General features: G+C 33.3%; 1 protein-coding gene and 1 pseudogene across 3 annotated transcripts in view; both read left to right on the top strand.

Annotated features, from left to right (window-relative positions):
• Positions 1–19,258, top strand: part of PROS1 (protein S) — a 96,861-nt gene that overhangs the window by 23,751 nt on the left and 53,852 nt on the right. For both annotated transcript variants that reach the window (XM_081302246.1, XM_081302247.1), the window contains exons 2-3: positions 4,657–4,814; positions 7,485–7,509. In XM_081302246.1, coding sequence (XP_081158372.1) covers positions 4,657–4,814; positions 7,485–7,509 — 183 coding nt within the window. The remainder of the gene's footprint in view (positions 1–4,656; positions 4,815–7,484; positions 7,510–19,258) is intronic.
• Positions 14,070–15,685, top strand: LOC308653623 (heterogeneous nuclear ribonucleoprotein K-like; annotated as a pseudogene). The gene is made up of 3 exons: positions 14,070–14,948; positions 14,992–15,396; positions 15,588–15,685. The product of its transcript is annotated as a heterogeneous nuclear ribonucleoprotein K-like (transcript).

The raw sequence follows: 19,258 nt of genomic DNA, 5'->3' as shown, positions 1-19,258 counted from the left end.
AAACACAAAATAAATAAATAAAATCAGGTTTAGATTAAAAAAAAAAACCTGCTTCTTCCATGTGAAAGCCCTGCCTCTGTACCCATCAATAGTTGCTTGGCATAGCATGTTTGGCAACATAAAATGGCAATTCTTACACAATGTAAAATTGTTCTCTATTTGGTTCCCATTTTTCTTTGGACAATGTACCCTGTCAGAAATTTATTGCCTAGATGTTAGTAACCATTCTTTAACTTTTACTCAACTAGGGATGTTTTGACCCATTCCCTCTTCTACTTATGATTTTAGATTTCATGATGTTTGTTTATGGTTTTGAATCAAAGCAACAGTGACTTATGATTAATATGGTTTTGGACTATAAAAGGTGTAATCAAACTCCTGGAGGGGGATCAAAAGGTGTAGACTTGCAGCCTGCCTCTCAGCCCACCAGCTAGTGGATCTGGACCCCCAATTGGTAATAAAGTTTCTGTCTTCTACTCTAAAAATACAAACAAAAACCAAAAACAAACAAACAAACAAAAACACCACACTGTTAAATGGATGGGTTTATGGATTTATTTTATAAAGAAGAACAAATGTCTGATTCACTACACAACCATATAATTTCTTTTAAGAAGTATCTTGTGAGTGTCTGAATATAGCTGTTCCTTGGTATCTGGAGACAGGGATTGTTTCCAGGACCCTTGGTATACCAAAATTCATAGATGTTCAATTCCCTGATATAAAATGCTAAAATATTTGCATTTAACCTTTGCACTTCAGCCTTTATACTGTAAATCATCTCTATATTAGTTGTAATACCTAATACAATGTAATACAATATAAATAATTTTTTGCTGTATTGTTTAGGGAAAGAATATAAGTCTTATATGTTCGGCACAGAAGTTACCATCATAAGCCTAAATACATAGAACATATCAATAACAACTTTTTACGAAAAAAATATTTTCAATGAGCTTCTGGTTGAATACACAGATGTGGAAACCATAGACGTGGAACCTCATGGATACCTAGGGCCAACCATGCACAAAAGAAGAACATTGAAGTAAGAGGATAGGTATATAGACAGATTCTGACTTATGATTTTTTGACTTTGTGATGATGTGGAAATAATAAACTTTCAGTGGAAACCATACTTTGAATTTTGATCTCTTCCTGGGTTAGTGATATTCAGTATGGGTCTGAGGCTCCAGAAGCTGCGCAGTGGCAGTGAACCACATCTCCAAGTAGCCAAATGATCATGAGGGTAAACAGTGAATACTCTACATTGTACCATGTTGCTCACTGTGATGTTGGATAGATTAAGTATATTAAATGCATTTTTAGCCTAACCATATTTTTAACTTATGATAGATTTATCAGCACATAACCCTATTTTTAGTTGAGAAGCATTATGTGAATTCCATCAGCAAGATTTGTTATTTCTGTAACTTTGGGTCATATAACTTTTCTCAGCTTCAACTTTTTCAATAGGAAAATTGGGATGATAGATCAGCATTCAATTCATTATTTATATGAAAATCAAATCAAATAATATGTAATTTGAAAATTATTATCTATCATGCCAATTTAAACACTTCTGGGATTAACCTAGATGAAATAAAACATGAGCAGAGGTGTAATGATTTTCATTTTTGATATTGCACTTATCAGGGGAGACAATAAAACTTTTTCTGCTGTTTTCTGAGAACCAGAAATTGTAATGGATGGGTTCTAGGTCTGAGCACTGGAATGCTTGTGATCTAGTTCTGCTTTTGTCACTTGTTGAATTCATAATTTAGGACAAATATGTTGTATATTCTTTGCTAATGGTTTGCCTCTGAAATGTCCCACAAAAGCTCATTTGTTGAAAGAATAGTCTCCAATTCAGCAGAGTTCAGAGGTGTGACTTTTAGGCAATGACTGGGTCATGAGAGCTCTGAGCTCATAGTGTATTAAACCATCAAACCCATTGACAAGCTGGATAGACTACAGGGAGGTACCTATTTGGAAGAAGCAAATCATTGGAGGCATGCTCTGGAAGGGTTTGCTTTCTCCCCAGCCCCTTCCCCAGCACTCCCCAATCTGTGTTTCCTGGCTCCCATGTTCTGAGAAGCTTTCTTCCACCATGACGTTTTTGCCTTGGAGACAGTTGACCCTGAACTAAATCTTTTGAAACTGTGAGCCAAAATAAATTTTTCCTATTCTAAGTTGTTCTTTTCAGATAGTTTGATCACAGTACTGAAAAACGCACTTACACACCTGACTTTTATCATATTTAAAATGGTGGAGATTATTGCGCTCCTTTTTATGACACTTAGGTGGGCATTCCTTTAAACCTTCTCCATAGTTCTGAGTGATTGCCTGTCTCTTTCACAAATATGTATACAGTGAGTTAATATGCTTGGTCTATGTCCTTTAGTGGGGACCCCTATAGGAAAAGAGATTTTAAAATATTAATATCAAGTTCTTAATTACCAAACTTAATATTCTTTTTTTTCTAAATTTTCTTTTCTTTTTTTTAACCTTTATTTTATTTGTTTTATTTTTTTATGTTTTGCCAGAGATTGAACCTAGTGCCTCATGCATACTAGGCAAGCGCTCTACCACAGAGCCACAACTCTGGCCCCAAACTTAAAATTCTTAATGGAAGAAATGCTAAATAATGTTTGTAGGGTTTTTCTCCTAAATGTATTTGACCTTGATTTTTCTTTGTTATTGAATCAGTGTTTTCATTTTTCAGTGAAAATGTTACTGTTCAATGAAAATGTTATTGTTTTCCCCAGAAAGAATCATGTTTGCTCTGAAGTTCAGTAGCTTCACATTTTTGACATATTTATTACAAAGTAACATGCTTACACCTCTTCCAAATAAATGAGAAAATTGCACATGTAAGACACTTTTATTGTTGACAGGGTTGAAATTTATCAGTCAGTAATTTACTTGACAGCATATTCCCATCTATCTTTATTACATATGAAGCCTTGATTTAATTTTTTTTCTTTTTTCGGTAGCAGAGATTAAACCTAGGGGTTCTGAACCACTGCACCACATTCCTAATCCTTTTATTTTTTGTGTTGAGACAGGGTCTTACTAAGTTACTTAGGGTCTCACTAAGTTGCTGAGATTGGTTTCCAACTTGCAGTCCTCTTGTCTCAGCCTCCGGAGTCAATTTAATCTTTATTTAATAAGTAGTGATAAAGAGAGATAGAAATAAATACTATACAGGGCCATTACATTTAAAACTTCCATTTTGGTAAGTAAGAGAAATAGAGTAATATTACTTACTTCCCTCTTGAAATAGTTTAGGTTATTGAGCTAGTAAGTATGATAATCATTGATTAGAACTTTTTTTCTCTTTGTCACTTTTTGAGAATTTATTGTTTATTAACAGGCAATAAAACCAAGGAGAATAAATTCTGTCTATATCACTTCTTTATCTTAGTAAAAAGTCCATTTACAATTAAAATCTGGATAATTTTTTTTTGTAAGTTTGATTGGTACTTTTTAATTTTTCATTAAAAAACAACATCCTAGTCAACATACTAATATAATATAGGGAAAACTTTACATTTTTTACCATTTTCTTTAAATATAATTGCTATTACCCAGTTTGAGTGTCAACCTCTCTTCTGTGTATACTATTTATAAATGTGTAACTTTGGCTGATGTATATGGGCATATATTCTGGGTATAGTATCCTTCAACTTGTATTTTAAGATGTATCTTTCAGATCTTTAGAAGAAGAGTACTTACTTTTATGCTGCATATTATTCCATAGTACAGGTATATTTTGGCTTATTTTCTATTCCCCTCTTGACAGACATTTAGGTTGTTTCAAACTTTTATTTTGCCAACAATCTTTATATTATTTTCTTTATATTTTATTTACATTATTTGAGTGATTTTGTATTTAACCTTGTATATAACCTTGAATACTTTCCAGTATGAGTTAACTAATGTTTTAATTTGTGAAAGTTATTTATAAATTCTAAATGTTATTTTCTTTTTCACATAATACACACAATTTTCTTTAATCTGTTGCTTAGCATTGAGCTTTGTTGTATTACATTGGTTGTTGTTCAACTATTTAAACATTTTTATGTAGTCAAAGTTATCAATTCTCTTTGTCATCTATTTATTGAATTTTGCATAAGGTCTTTCTTTGCCATGGACTTTTTATTTCCCTGTATGTATAAATAATCAAATGTTTAAGACTATCAGGTACCTTTCAAATAGCTGCTTAGCCTATACTCCTGCATTGCTCTATATCCAAGAGGTCCCAGAAGTTTTCTATTAAAACTGAGAAAGTTTATTTCTCGTGCTTTAAAGACAATATGGCTATAATTTTTGACATAATCATTCTTGCGTGATGTTTTTCAAATGAAGCTATCATAAGGTAAATATTGAATATTATCAGTTGTGTTTAGCCTCATGCATGAATTGAATAATTTGTTTAGATCATTGTAAAAGTGCTATAGCTTCACACCTACCTTGCTTTCTGAGATATTAGCCAAAGTGTTTTTTATCTGCATCTTTTCTTAACTTCACTATAGCAATTTAAATATCATACAATTCATGGGCAGAAAATTATGTTAACTCTAATTCCTTAATAAAATAATATATCTTAGAGGGGAGATGAAAAATTTATTCATCTAAACTTGTTTTTTTCTTCAGTTTTGTCAAAAGAGCATGCTTCACAAGTCCTGGTTCGGAGACGCCGCGCAAACTCTTTACTAGAAGAAACCAAAAAGGGCAATCTTGAAAGAGAATGCATTGAAGAACTATGCAACAAAGAAGAAGCAAGGGAAGTCTTTGAAAACAATCCGGAAACGGTAAGAATTCATAGCCACTATCACACTTTGTCACAGAGTTGTGCTAAGCAATTCAGGGAGACCCTGTCTCTAAATAAAATATAAAATAGGGCAGGGGATGTGGCTCCGTGGTCCAGTACCCCTGAATTCAATCCCGGTCCCAAAAAGAAAAAGAAAAGAGATCCCACACATAACCACTTCCATTTCAGGAGAAAGTACATTTAAAGGAAGGTGGGCTTGTTAGGAAGACATTACTGCCATAACAATATCTTCTGACTAATACACTTATACCTCATTATCAGCAAATAGTATTGACCTCCTAGTTTGTAAATATTGTCTCCTAACCAGAACTTGGTAGTATATAGGGTAGAGGAGAGGATGTCTCAAGTACATATACATTGTGCGTATGTTATTATTACTCCACTTCATTGAATCTCTCCATTTAATATTAACCAGGCTCTAGAAACAAGGCCATTTAATGCAGAGCATTTTCACAGTGTTTTATATGCTGAGTATACTTTACTTTATTCTACAAGCCCTTGGGAAGTTTCCTGAACCCACTCCTTATCAGTTATATTCTTCAGCATATCAAACCTTACATGTCAGTCCACAAAAATAAAACCATAAAGACCCTTAAATATCATATAGGACCCCCAGGCCTTATTGTTAGTCCCTAATTCTTTTAGGAGAAGAAGTTCTTTAGCATGTCCTGTGGGTAACCCATGTGTAAATAGTGCTTTTAAGAAGCAGAGTGAGAGTGAGAGTTCCAATCTGATAACCTTCAGGTCAACCTCGATGTGATGTTTCTCCTGAGACGAAGGATACAGCCTAGAGCAAAAGAGAAAGAAAGCATGAGCAAAGTACCTCTGGAACCTCTGCAGTGGCTCTCAGTGCCCTGAAAATAGAGGAGTAAGAATGAGCAGGAATTTTGTCTGTAGTTAGAGAATCTGTCTAAGACTGTAGGAACTTGTGTTCTCTTGGGTTCCTCTTGAATCTTTTTTTGCCTTCACCTATTCTAATAGGTTCACAGAGAATACTTCCCAAAGATTAATTTTTAATCTCTTTGGGATTGAATAAAAATATTTCTCTCTCTGTTGTGTTGCTTTTATGGGTAAAGAACTGACAAGAAAAAAAATATTTTATCCCACGCAATGTAGAAGAATACATTATTGTGTAGAATTTTACATTTACATTACATAGTTTATATTTCCATAACAAAAAAGGAAAGTGTGCACACTCTAAATTATTATAAATTTTTGTAATAAAATAATATAGTATATTTAAACAAACACATCCTTTTTTATTTTAAAATTTTTAAATATATAGCAAAGTAGAAAGAAAAATAAAATGAACTCCATTATTATACTCACCTCCCCTTCAACAGCTATCCATAATCTGCACTTTTATTTTCCTGTTCTCTATCACACCTACTCTAGTTTTTATTTTGTTTTTCTGGAATACTTTAAAACATGCCCAAAATACATTATTAATACATACTTGACTTTGTACTTATAACATTGTAGACATGTTCTTAGAGTTTAGCCTCTAAGTAGCAAAAGTGAGGTAGAAGATCACGGGGGAAGAGGAAAGATGGTGCAAAAGGAACACTCATTTAGGTGCTTCTTCATCTTCACTAATTCTAAAACTGTTTTCATTGACAGAAGAGAAAGTGATGGCAGAGGAGTAAGGCAGAAATGGGAGAAATGAAAGGGTGGGGGGAAGCATGTGTTACTATTTATCATTTCCTGACCTGTGCCATCCTTAATGCTCTTAGTTCACATTTACCCTGATGCCTCCTCACCATCCCTAGCATATTCCTTTCACCATCATTTCATCACTCATTGAATCCATTTCTTGCTACTTCCAAGCTTTTCTGGAGAAAACAATACTGTTGTTTGAATTACTCAGTATGAAATCCCTTCCTTATAAACCAGTAGACATGTGTTATATGGTTTATATTTGAGAGGAGGAAGCAGTGAGAACTTTATACTGCATAAAGATATGTTTAGTACTTATTAACCTGGAACACTGAATATGTCTTTGTGCAGGAATTCTGGTTTTGCATAAGTATTTTTATGCTGTTAATGTTGTCTGTTTGATATATTATGACCTGAAAATGCTTTTTTGAACCAGCATGGGAAATTTACCATCAGAAATTTTTAACATTTTCCCCCCTTTTATAATGTGCATTCCTTAGTCCAAATTACTGATTTACAGACTATGTTTTGGTACGTAGCCAATTTATATGTAAGATATTACATGCACAACAAATGCTATATGGTAATTACTTTAGTTCACTCCAAATATTTCACTCATATTCAACATTGAATCTGGTTTGAGTAATCATCATGATATAAAATGTATCAAATAGGCACTTAATCATTATGGAAAATTAAAAGATTTACAAAAAGGGGACATATGTGATTATATTTGTCATCTTAAACAGAACCTGCTTTTAGACTGGAAACTTTTGAAACATGATTTAATTGATCAATGGTCCTTTATTTTTAGTCATATTGTTGGCTTAAATTATCTACTGTTTGTATATTTTATTGCAAAAATAAATTTATAATGTGAAAATTAAATCTAAATTATTTCTATCTTTAACATGAAAATATTATAACATTTAAGTTGTAATTCTATAATGAAATTTATGCTTGCTAATATACATATTTTTTTCTTTTATTCTAGGATTATTTCTATCCAAAGTACTTAGGTAAGTTCAAAGAATCTTGCTCTTATAATCTTAGGCATAGAAGGGAACATAAATATATTCATGTTTAATTCTCCACCTCTATATAGCACGGTATATAATTTCATTGTCTTTCAAAATAAAATCTTTGCTGTCCTTTTATTTAAAGACATGGAAACAAATTTGGAATGATTCTTGAATTACCATAGGGCATTCTGACTTCATCTTTTTCAGCCTTGTATCTTTCTCATAAGAGTTTTTGGGCTGATTTGTATTTAGGTACCCAGACATTATCTTTTATTTTATTTTTTTGTACTGAAGATTGAATCAGGGACACTCAAATACTGAGCCACATCCCAAGCCCTTGTATTTGGTCTCACTGAGTTGCTTAGCACCTAGCTAAATTGCAGAGCCTGGCTTTGAACTCAGTGATCCTCCTGCCCCAGCCTCCTGAACCTCTAGGATTACAGGCATGCCCCACTATGTCTGGCCCCAGACATTCTCTATAGATGCCGAGAAATTCTCTATAGGTGTGAGTTTCATGGGTTATCTTTCAATGAAAGGAAAGATCTCTAAATTGTTCTGACTTTATGGAATAAATAATTACCATTTAGACATTTGTAAAGATTATTAATATCTTCTCTCTTTGTATCACCATTTCAGTCCTTCCTTCAGTATCCTTTCTAGGTTCTATTTTGGGCTATGACTCTGGGCTCTCAAGGAATGAGATAATATTTCCATATTCATATAGATTAGATGATTTTAACTAAATGCCAAAACAACATTCAAATTTTATTAAAGCAAATATAGAAGTATTTTACATAAATAGTACTTGGATAGTTGTCAGCATTTCCAATCATAATGGAATATAATTTTTGCATCTCTTGCTGATTTCATGGTTCCAGAACAGAGGTATTCTTTCTTTCCCCCTTTAGGCTTAGAATCTTCTTCATGTATGTGCTTTCCCTATTCTCATCACAGCCAATAGGAAATGAAAAGTAAATTATTGGAAAAAAATATAAATGGGCTCTGATACACATTAATAACTATCCAGTTAAGAATTTTTAATATAAAGTTTCAAATAATAATGTCTATTAAAATCATAGTTCTCTTGAAATTGAATAATTTAATTGTTGTTTGGGGCTTTATGTTTATTTGGTTTTGTATTGTCTTGTTCTGAGTACCCAGGCAGAAATTCCAAGGTAGAGGAACATTTATACCTTTCCTCTTTTCCTAGGGAGCCTGATGCTGAAAGTATGTTAAGAACTTACATTTGTCCTTCAGGACAATTAACAATCTAAGAGTCCTGGATAGAAGTCCTTTTAGTAGAGCCAGGAATTCTCCCATAGCTCTGGAAATATTTACTCCTCCATTTTTTAAAGTGCACAAGTTGGTGCACTTTATGTTTGTGGCATATTTTGAGCTCAAAAGACTCAACAATAGGGCTGGGGATGTGGCTCAAGCGGTAGCGCGCTCGCCTGGCATGCGTGCGGCCCGGGTTCGATCCTCAGCACCACATACAAACAAAGATGTTGTGTCCTCCAAGAACTAAAATAAATAAATAAATAAATTCTCTCTCTCTCTCTCTCTCTCTCTCTCTCTCTCTCTCTCTCTCTGTCTCCCTCTCCTCTAAAAAAAAAAAAAAAAGACTCAACAATAACATACTATATCTTAGTTCACCCTGTTACCAACACTAAAACATCAATGCAGTGGTATCTTTACTTTGAACACTTAAAGATCTTAAACTAGCTTCTATGAGATATAGTTTTTCTCATTTGTCAGCTGGCTAGAAACAATTTACTTACTAGGTTTTCAGGAAAATGAAAAGAGAATGTTTTCAAAGCACTTAGTAGAATGTTTGTTATGCTAGTACTCTTCATTTTCCCCCTGACTTTTCTATTCCAATTTTCTTTGACTTGCTTCTTTTCCCTTCTCTTTCCTTCTCTAATATCAAACTTCAACAATTCCCATCAAATTTGGAAAAGTGCCATGGTAAAAATTAATTGAGGTGATGTTATTTGTGTCAATATATATGAAAATACAAGATTTTCTAAAACCTTTTGCTACTGTATCTTTTTTTAAAAATATTTTATTAGTTGTTGATGGACCTTTATTTATTTATTTATTCATGTGTGGGGCTGAGAATCAAACCCAATGCCTCATACATGCTAGGCAAGTGCTTTATCACTGAGCCACAAACTCAGCCCCTTGCTACTGTATCTTAAAAGGGTAATGGAATATAGGTGTACATCCATGAAAAAGATCTCCTCCCTTGAAAATTATATTAAATTCCTCACTTTCTAAACAAAAAACAAGGATATGTGCTATTGAAAAGAAAGACTATCAAGACTGTTTGAACTTCTCAATTTTAGATAGGAATTTAAATATTTTATCATAAAAAGAGACAATATTTGATTATAAAAATTTACAGACTTCAACAAAGAAGCATCTGAATTGATCATAATATAGAGAAAATGCCCCTAATAGATGTTTGTAAAACATTTAATCCAATAGTAACAGAATACACATTCTTCTCATCAGCACATTGGATATTCTCTAGGAAAGCTAACTTGTTAGGTCACAAATTATGTCTTAATAATTAAAAAAAAGAAATCATATCGTGGATCTTCTCAAACCACAATAGATTAAAACTACAAATCAACAACAATAAAAATAATGTAAAATATGTGAATACATGGAAATTGAACAGTTTATTCCTAATGACCAATGGTTAATGGAATAAATTAATGGAAAAATCTCAAGCACATACATCAAAAAGCTAGAAAGGTCTCAAATAGACAATCTAACAATACACCACAAAGACTTAAACCCAAAGTTATTAGAAGGAAAGAAATAATAAAGATCAGAGCAGAAATAAACAAAATCAAGACTAAAAAAATAATACAAATGATCAGCAAAACAGAGTTGTTTTGAAAATATAAAAAAAAAAATCAACAAACCTAAACCTAGACTACCCAAAATAAAAAGAGAGGACCCAAATAAATAAAATCAGAGATGAAAAAAAACTATTGATATCACAGAAATACAAAAGATCCTAAAAACTACTACAAACAATGATATGCCAAAATACTGGAAAACTAGGTTTGAGGATGTAACTCATTGGTAAAGCTCTTGCCTAGCATATGCAGAGACCTCCAGGAGTGCCAAAAAAAAAAAAAAAACAAACAAAAAACAAAACAAAGCTGAAAAAAAAAACTAGAAAAAAATAAATTCATAAATATGTACAACTTAACTAAAATTGAATAAAAAATAAAAAATCTAAAAAGAAATGGAAAATCTAATGTGTAGTGAAATTAAAGCAGTAATTAAAAAATCTTTCATTAAAAATAAATGCCCAGAAACTGATGGCTTTATAACTGAATTCTACAAAACATTTAGGGTAGAATTACTCCAAACTCTACTTAAACTATTCCAAAAATATTGAAATGGAAGGAACTCTGCCAAACTCATTTTGTAAGGCCAGCATTACCCTTATGCTAAAACCAGAAAAGGATACAACAAGAAAAGATAACTACAGATCCATAGCTCTTATGAAAAAAGATGAAAAAATTCTCAATAAAATGTTGAAATTGCAAACCAAGTTCAAAAGAATATCAAAAAGGCCATGTACCATGATCAAGTGGGATTCATCCCAGGGATGGAAGGTGGCTCAGTATACATGACTCAATTTATGTGAAACAGCATATCAACAGAATTAAGGACAAAAAACGTGATCATTTCAATAAATCCAGAAAAGGCATTTAATGAGATCCAACAACCTATATAATAAAAACGTTCAACATATTAGCTATAGAAGGAACATACCCCCAAATAACAAAGGACAATATCATACTAAGTGGGAAAAAAATCAAAGTGTTTCCTCTAAAATCAGAAACAGGTCAAGAATGTACACTTTCATATTCTTATTTAGTACACTACTGGCAATCTTGGCAAGAGCAATTAGGCAATTAGACTTAAATTCCATAAAGGGCACCAAAAACACCAAGTGGAGGAATTAGTCTTATTCTTCTTTAGCACAATTGTTTAACTATTGAGTGAAACAACATATGATTTATTTCAAAATGACTAGAAGAGTATGAAGTTTCCAATACTTAGAAATGATTAATGGCTGAAGAAACAAACAAAAAAAAAGTCTCTTCAGAGAAAAAGAAATAAAATCCATCCAGATTGAAACAGTGAAGTGAAATTATCCACTTTTGGATATGACATAGAAAAATATAAATACTCCCTAAAGACTGATAGAACTTATAAACAAATTCAGTAAAGTAGCAGTATACAAAATCAACATCCAAAAAAACAGTAGCATTTCTATACTCAAATAATGAACATTCTGAAAAAGAAATTAAGAAAACAATCCAAATCATAATGGCTATAAGAATTTAGGAATAAATTTTACCAAGGAAGTGAAAATCTCTACAATGAAAATTATAGCGCTGATGAAAGAAATTATGAAGTACAGACATGAAAAGAGAATGTATCCATGATCTTGTATTAGAAGAATTAACATTGTTAAGATGATCATACCACCCAAAGTGATCTATAGAACCAATGTAATTCCATAAAAAAATGACAACTTTCCTCAGAGAAATAGGAAAAAAAAATTCTAAAATTTATATGAGGCTACAAAAGATCCAAAATAGCTAAAAAGATCCTGACTTAAAAAAAAAAAAATCTGGGGCTGGGGATGTGGCTCAAGCGGTAGCGCGCTCGCCTTGCATGCGTGCGGCCCGGGTTCGATCCTCAGCACCACATACCAACAAAGATGTTGTGTCCGCCGAGAACTAAAAAATAAATATTAAAAAAAAAATCTGGAAGCATAACAATACCTGACTTCAAAACATACCTCAAAGCTGTAAGTACTAAAGCAGCATGGTAGTGGCATAGAAGAGAACAGAAAACCCAGATATTAATACAGAAAACTGATTTTTGACAAAAATACCAAGAACATATAATGTAGAAAAGACAGTCACTTCAAAAAGTTTCATTGGCAAAGTTGGATATGTGTATGCAGAGAAATGAAACTAGATCCCTTCCTCTCATCATACACACACACACACACACACACACACACAACAGACACACACACACACACACATACACACACACACACAAAAAAAAAACCCTCAAAATATGTGAAACCCCTAAATCTTAAACCTGAATCTATGACATCATTGCCAGAAAAAAATGTAGGGGAAACATTTCTAAACTTTGTTGTAGATAGGATCTAATAGCACAGGCAAAAAGAAAAAAAAAGTAAAAAGAGACAAGTGGAAATACATCAAAATAAGAAACTCTGAATGGCAAAATAAACAAACAGGATTAAGATAATATATGAAATGAGAGAAAATATTTGCAAATTCTATATCTGACAAAGGATTATATCTCAAATACATAAGAAACTCAAAAGGCTAAACACAGACTCTTTCTCTCTCTCTCTCTCTCTCTCTCTCTCTCTCTCTCTCTCTCTCTCTCTCACACACACACACACACACACACAAAAGAAAAATGAAGAAAAAGAAAAACCAACCAAACAAAAAAGCCCAAACCAAACAAAATCCAAGTAATCCAATTTAAAAATGGGCTAAAGAATTAAACAGATACAATACTTATCAAAAATCATATGGCTAACAAATACATAAAAAATGCTTAATTTCACTAATCATCAGAGAAAGGGAAATCAAACCACAGATATCTCACTTCAGTTAGAATGGCTATCATCAAAAACACAAGAAATAACAACTGCTGGCAAAGATGTGGAGAAAAGGGAACTGTTATACACTGTTGGTGGGAATATAAATTAGTACAACTATAATATGGAAAAATATGGAGATATCTCAAAAACTAACCTGATCAGTTATCATGAACTATCATGATCAGCAATTCTGCAACTGGGTATTTACCTAAAGGAGAGGAAATCTTTATATCAAAAAGAAACTGGCGCTCCCATGTATATTTCAGCACCATCACGCTAGTCCGAATATGGAATCAGCCAGGGTGTCTTTCAGTGAATGAGTAAATAAAGAAAACTGGTGTATTTACACATTGGAATACTTTTCAGCCATAAAAAGAATGGAATCATGTTATTTGCATCAACACGGATGGAACTAGAGATCATTATGTTAAGTGAAACAAGCCAGATGCAGAAAGATAAACATTGTGGAAACCAATAATTCCATCTTATAGATGAACTGAATGGAGTAGTGGTCACTAGAGGTGAAGAAGGGTAGGTATGAGGCGGGACTTAAAGAAATTCCATAAAGGGCACCAAATATACCAAGTGGAGGAATCAGTCTTATTCTTCTTTAGCACAATTGTTTAACTATTGGGTGAAATAACTTATGATTTACTTCAAAATGACCAAAAGAGTATGAAGTTTCCAACACACAGAAATAATTAATGGCTGAAGAGACAAAAATGTTTATTGCCAGTTACTGCGTGAACGAGAAAAAAAGAGGGAGCTCCAGGTGACAGCACTGCAGTCCCCATTATCCTCTGTTTCTCTGTTGCACTGACTCAATGATTTGCCTGCATTTCACTTGTTTGCAGCCATTTATTACAAGAATATGGAAACTAAACAGCCAAGGAAACCTTCCCCAACACCAAAACCAGTGGTGAATTTGGTAAGTCTCCTGCAGAAGATATAGAAGAGAAGCAAGCATTTAAAAGATCTAGACACACTGATCAGATGGTTGAATTACCAATTCTGCTTCAGAGCAAGAATGCTGGGGCTGTGATCGGGAAAGGAGGCAAAAATATTAAGGCTCTCCAGTCGGACTACTATGCCAGTATTTCAGTCCGAGACAGCTGGGCCCCAGTGCATATTGAGTATCAGTGCTAATATTGAAACTATGGGAAAAATTCTGAAGAAAATCATCTCTACTTGGAAGAGAACCTGCAGTTACCATCACCCACTGTGACCAGGCAGCTCCTGCTCAAGTCTGATGCTGTGGAATGCTTAAATTCCCAACATTATAAAGGAAGCAACTCTCACTGAAAGTTGAGACTATTGATTCATCAGAGTCTGGCAGGAAGAATTATTGGGGTCAAATGTGCTAAAATCAAAGAACTTCAAGAAAACAGACAACAACCAAGTTTTTCCAGGAATGCTGCCCTCATTCCACTGATAGAGTTGTTCTTATTGGAGAAAAGCCTGATAGAGTGGCAGAGAGCACAAAAGATCATCCTTGATCTTATATCTGATTCTCCCATCAAAGGATGTGCACAGCCTTATGATCCCAATTTTTATGATGAATCATATGATTATGGTGGTTTTACAGTGAGGTTTGATGACTGTGGACATCAGGTGGGATTTCCCATGTAGGTAAGAGGTGGTTTCAACAGAATGTCACCTGGAAGGGGTGGGTGTCCGATGCCTCCCTCTAGAAGAGATTATGATAATATGAGCCTTCCTTGAAGACCTTCTCCCTCTCCTCCTGGGACATGTGGACTATTGTTACATGACTATTTTTACATGACCTGGTTGAGGTGGCTGGCGTGGTAGCAGAGCTCGGAATCTTCCTCTTCATCTACCACCACCAACTAGAGGAGGAGATTTAATGGCCTGTGACAGAAGAGCTGGAGAGGGCTATGATGGCATGGTTGGTTTCAATGGAACTCTGTGATAAATACAGGGAGCCCATCAGAATGGCAAATGATTTATGAACCACAGGGTGGCTCTGGATATGATTATTCCTATGCAGGAGATATGGCTTATATGGCAATCTTGGTGGACCTATTATTACAACACTAGTAACTATTCCCAAAGATTTGGCTGGATCTATTATTGGTAAATGTGGTCAGCAGATTAAGCAAATCTGTCATGAGTCAAAATTGATGAGCCTTTAGAAAGATCCAAAGATCTGATCATGGGCTGGAGATGTGGCTCAAGCGGTAGCGTGCTCACCTGGCATGCGTGCGGCCCGGGTTCGATCCTTAGCACCACATACAAACAAAGATGTTGTGTCCACCGAAAAAACTAAAAAATAAATAAAATTCTCTCTCTCTCTCTCTCTCTCTCTCTCTCTCTCTCTCTCTCTCTCTTTAAAAAATAAAACAAAAAACAAAAACAAAAAAAAACAAAGATCTGATCATTACCATCACAGGAACACAGGACCAAATACAGAATGCACAGTATTTGCTGCAGGAAAGTGTGAAACAGTATTATGGAAAGATTTTCTAAGACTAGAGAAGAACTGAAGGAGTCTTGCATCTTTTTATTTATTTATTTATTTATTTATTTATTTATTTAATCTGCTGTTTAAAAAGCCAACAGTCTTCTGCTTCACAGGTGTTCTGCATGTGATGTGTAGAGAAATCTTTGCTGTTCACCAGATATAATGTTTTAGTTCATTACAAGTAAGGTTGGGGAGGCATGCAAAAATTAACATTGAAATTCTGAAATAGCATGGATTTTATTTTTTGTCATTGTTGATGGTTTTAAAAAATCCTTCCATGTAATTATTGTGAGTACCTTACTTTGTTTGTGGTCACTGTAAATATTTTGGGAGTTGGGACAGGGAGGAAAATAACAATAGTCCACATGTCCCTGGCATCTGTTCAGAGAATTGTGCAGAAAGAATGTAATGTCTTTTGCAAGAAACATTTTATGATTTTAAAAATAAATTTAGTGAACCTAAAACAATGCTTATTGCCAGGATTTGATTAATCCACATTTTATACAGGCATTGAATTACCATAATGCACCCCATAAAGATGTACACATTTAGAAAATTACAAGCTTGTATTTAAAAATATGGTATTAATTGTTGCTTCTTAGGGCTATATAATAAAACTTTCTGCAGAAGCAACACTTTAGAAGATACGTTCTTCTGATCACATAGTATACTTGAATAAAGACAAACTGCATTTTAATACAGCATCAATGTGTTTTGGGGAAGTTCCTTAGATAAATATTTTTCTTTTTCCCATGTATCCCTCTCAACTTCCTCTTTTCTAGCTCCACCCAACTTTCTCTTCTCTTTTCCTTTTATTTGGTAGCATGATAAAAAACAAAAGTTAAAAAAATAAAAAATAAAAACAAACCTCACCACACACACACACACACACACACACACACACACACACATACAAACACATACACAACTGCTATTACAACCACTCCCACCACCACCAACAACAAAAACCCAACAAACAAAACACACACACACACACACACACACACAAAGGAGGCAAGATGCTGTGACACATACCTGTAATCTCAGCATCTCTGGAGGTTGTGGTAGGAAGATCACAAGTTCAAAGCAAGCCTCAGTGACTTATTGAAGCCCTAAGCAACTTAGTGAGACCCTACCTCAAAATAAAAAAATAAAAAAGGGCTAAGGATGTGTCTCAGTAGTTAAGAGCCTCTGGGTTCTATTCTTGGTACCAAAAAAACTCAGGACATTCCCCCGCCCCTGACCAAAAGACAACCAAACCTAAAAATTTCTAGCTGTGTCAGGTTTGGCAACTCATTTAACTTTTCAGGTTCTGTATTTTTAAAAATGTATGTTATAACTATTTTTTTCTGATTTTAGGGTTTTGGAATATCAAATAAGTAAGTAAATAAATAAATATATACACACACATTTGTTTTACTGTGTCAATCATTCATCAAATGTGAACTTTTTATTTAATTAACCCATCATATGAAATAAAAATATACTTTTGATTATGATTTGTTTTTGATTCAAATTTTGTTTCTTATATATATTTCAAAATATATTTATTGAGATATAAATGGTAAATTCTACTGTTGAAAAAAGAAAAATGAAATCCCCTACTGAAGCTAAATTTTCTATTATTTGATTGCATATTATATGGGATAACAGTCCTAGTTACAAAAAAAATACTATAATTTTGTCTCTGCTAAGCCCAGCAGTAATTTTACTAATTACCATAACTCAAGAAATTAGATCACTATAGCTTATACTCTTTGAACTGTGTTTACACTTAATGTTTCAAGGGCATATGAAGTACTTTATTTGATTCTCATACTCCATGTTTTGCTTTGAAAATATATGATTTGTAATTGAAATAACCTGGATTTCATCATGCAAACTTACAAGCACATTTGTAATGCTGGGGATTGAACCCAGGGACGAAGTGCACGCTAGGCAAGTGCTGTACCACAAAGCTGTACCTACAATTCCTCAAACATAAGCTTTTAGTGTTGTTTTCTTCCTTAGGAAAAAAATAACTCCACCATCTCTATAGATCTTTGAAAATATCAGCTGATAGAGTGGGTGATCCAGTTAATGGGGGAGAAACTTCCTAGGAAGAGTACTGAACTCTGAGCAGAATGTGAACATCAGAAAATCATTTCTAGTGTCTAGTTTTGCCAAATATGTAATTAATCCAGGCTGCTGACTCCCCCCTTTCAGCGCAACTCAAGAAAAACAATAGGATTCCAGGCATTAAAAATAACACAATAAACTTTTAAAACAACAAGTATAAGAAACCTCTTGGTAGACTGAAGATTGGCTTGACCTGTAATGTGGGTGGGTGGGGTGCTGACTCCTAAGACAGCAGTAAAAGGATGGATTTAAGGATTTTAAACATAACCTAAGCTTTTAAGTTAAAAAGAAAAAAAAAAGTAGAATAGAGCAAGCCCTTAGTAACAAAAAATACAAACAGGGATAAAAATAAATGAAAAGCAAAAGATTCATAAAGTAGACTGACCTCTGGCAAGAATAATTAAGGAAGAACCAAAAAGAGAAAGAGGATATGCTAATACAACAAGTAGAGAATGGAAACAGGAAATGTTCTAAACCCATATAGATTAAGAAGATAATCGCAAAATATTTCAGATATCTATGACCAAAATTCATTTGGAAATTTAAACTTGCTGTGTTCCCAGAAAAATATGTAAAATTTTTTCAATTTCACAAGAAGCAATGAAAAATAATTTGATTATGCAAACCAGAACTAACAAGTTAAAACTTTGATGTCCTCTTATCTGCTCCAAAATCCAGACCCAGATTGTGTTACAGATGATTTCATTCAAGTTTAAAGAAATTATTGTTTTATTTCTTATAAAATTGTCCTAAAATAGAAAAAGATTCTGTACTAAGATCTAACCCAGGAGTCTGGTATATTCTTGACTCTATAGCCAGACATGGACAATACAAGAAAAAAATAATTCCTTTCATTTCTGAATTAATCCTAAATAAAATGGTATCCAATCTAATCAAAAGTATCATAAAAATAATATAACAAGAAAAGGTAGGGTGTATTTCAGAAATTCAAAGTTATAGTTTAACAATAGGAAATCTAGCAGTGTAATTCTTTACAAAATAGTATACTGTTACGTTAGCTCATATTGAAAAAGCAGGTTAATTACGACTTTAGTTATGATTAGAAAAACTGTCAAACTATAAGAAGTTTTTGAGCTTGATAAAGGTCAAATATAGAATAACTATATAATTTATCTTCCAAACACCAGATAAATGTTTTGGGCAAAGTGACATATATGATCATTATGATACACACACAAAAGAAAGAGGACAAAAACATACAATAAACATTATACCTAATTGATAAACATTGGGTAGAGTCTCTTTATGGTTGAGATTAAGAAACAATGGAGGTTACAACCAATGCAATGAGAGTGAAAAAAATAAGGGATATGTAGATCATAAACCAAAATATAAACTGTCATTATTTATAATTGATATGATATGCCTAGAAAAGAAATAGAATTCAAAGGCAAAATACTAGAACAAAAAGATTTAGATAGTTCTAAGTGTACCCTATA

Source organism: Spermophilus citellus (assembly GCF_964194105.1).
Source record: "Spermophilus citellus genome assembly, chromosome: 7".
In the NCBI taxonomy this organism is placed as follows: Eukaryota; Metazoa; Chordata; class Mammalia; order Rodentia; family Sciuridae; genus Spermophilus; species Spermophilus citellus.
Note: the sequence above shows the minus strand (reverse complement) of the source record. Positions and strands in the feature narration are given on the sequence as shown.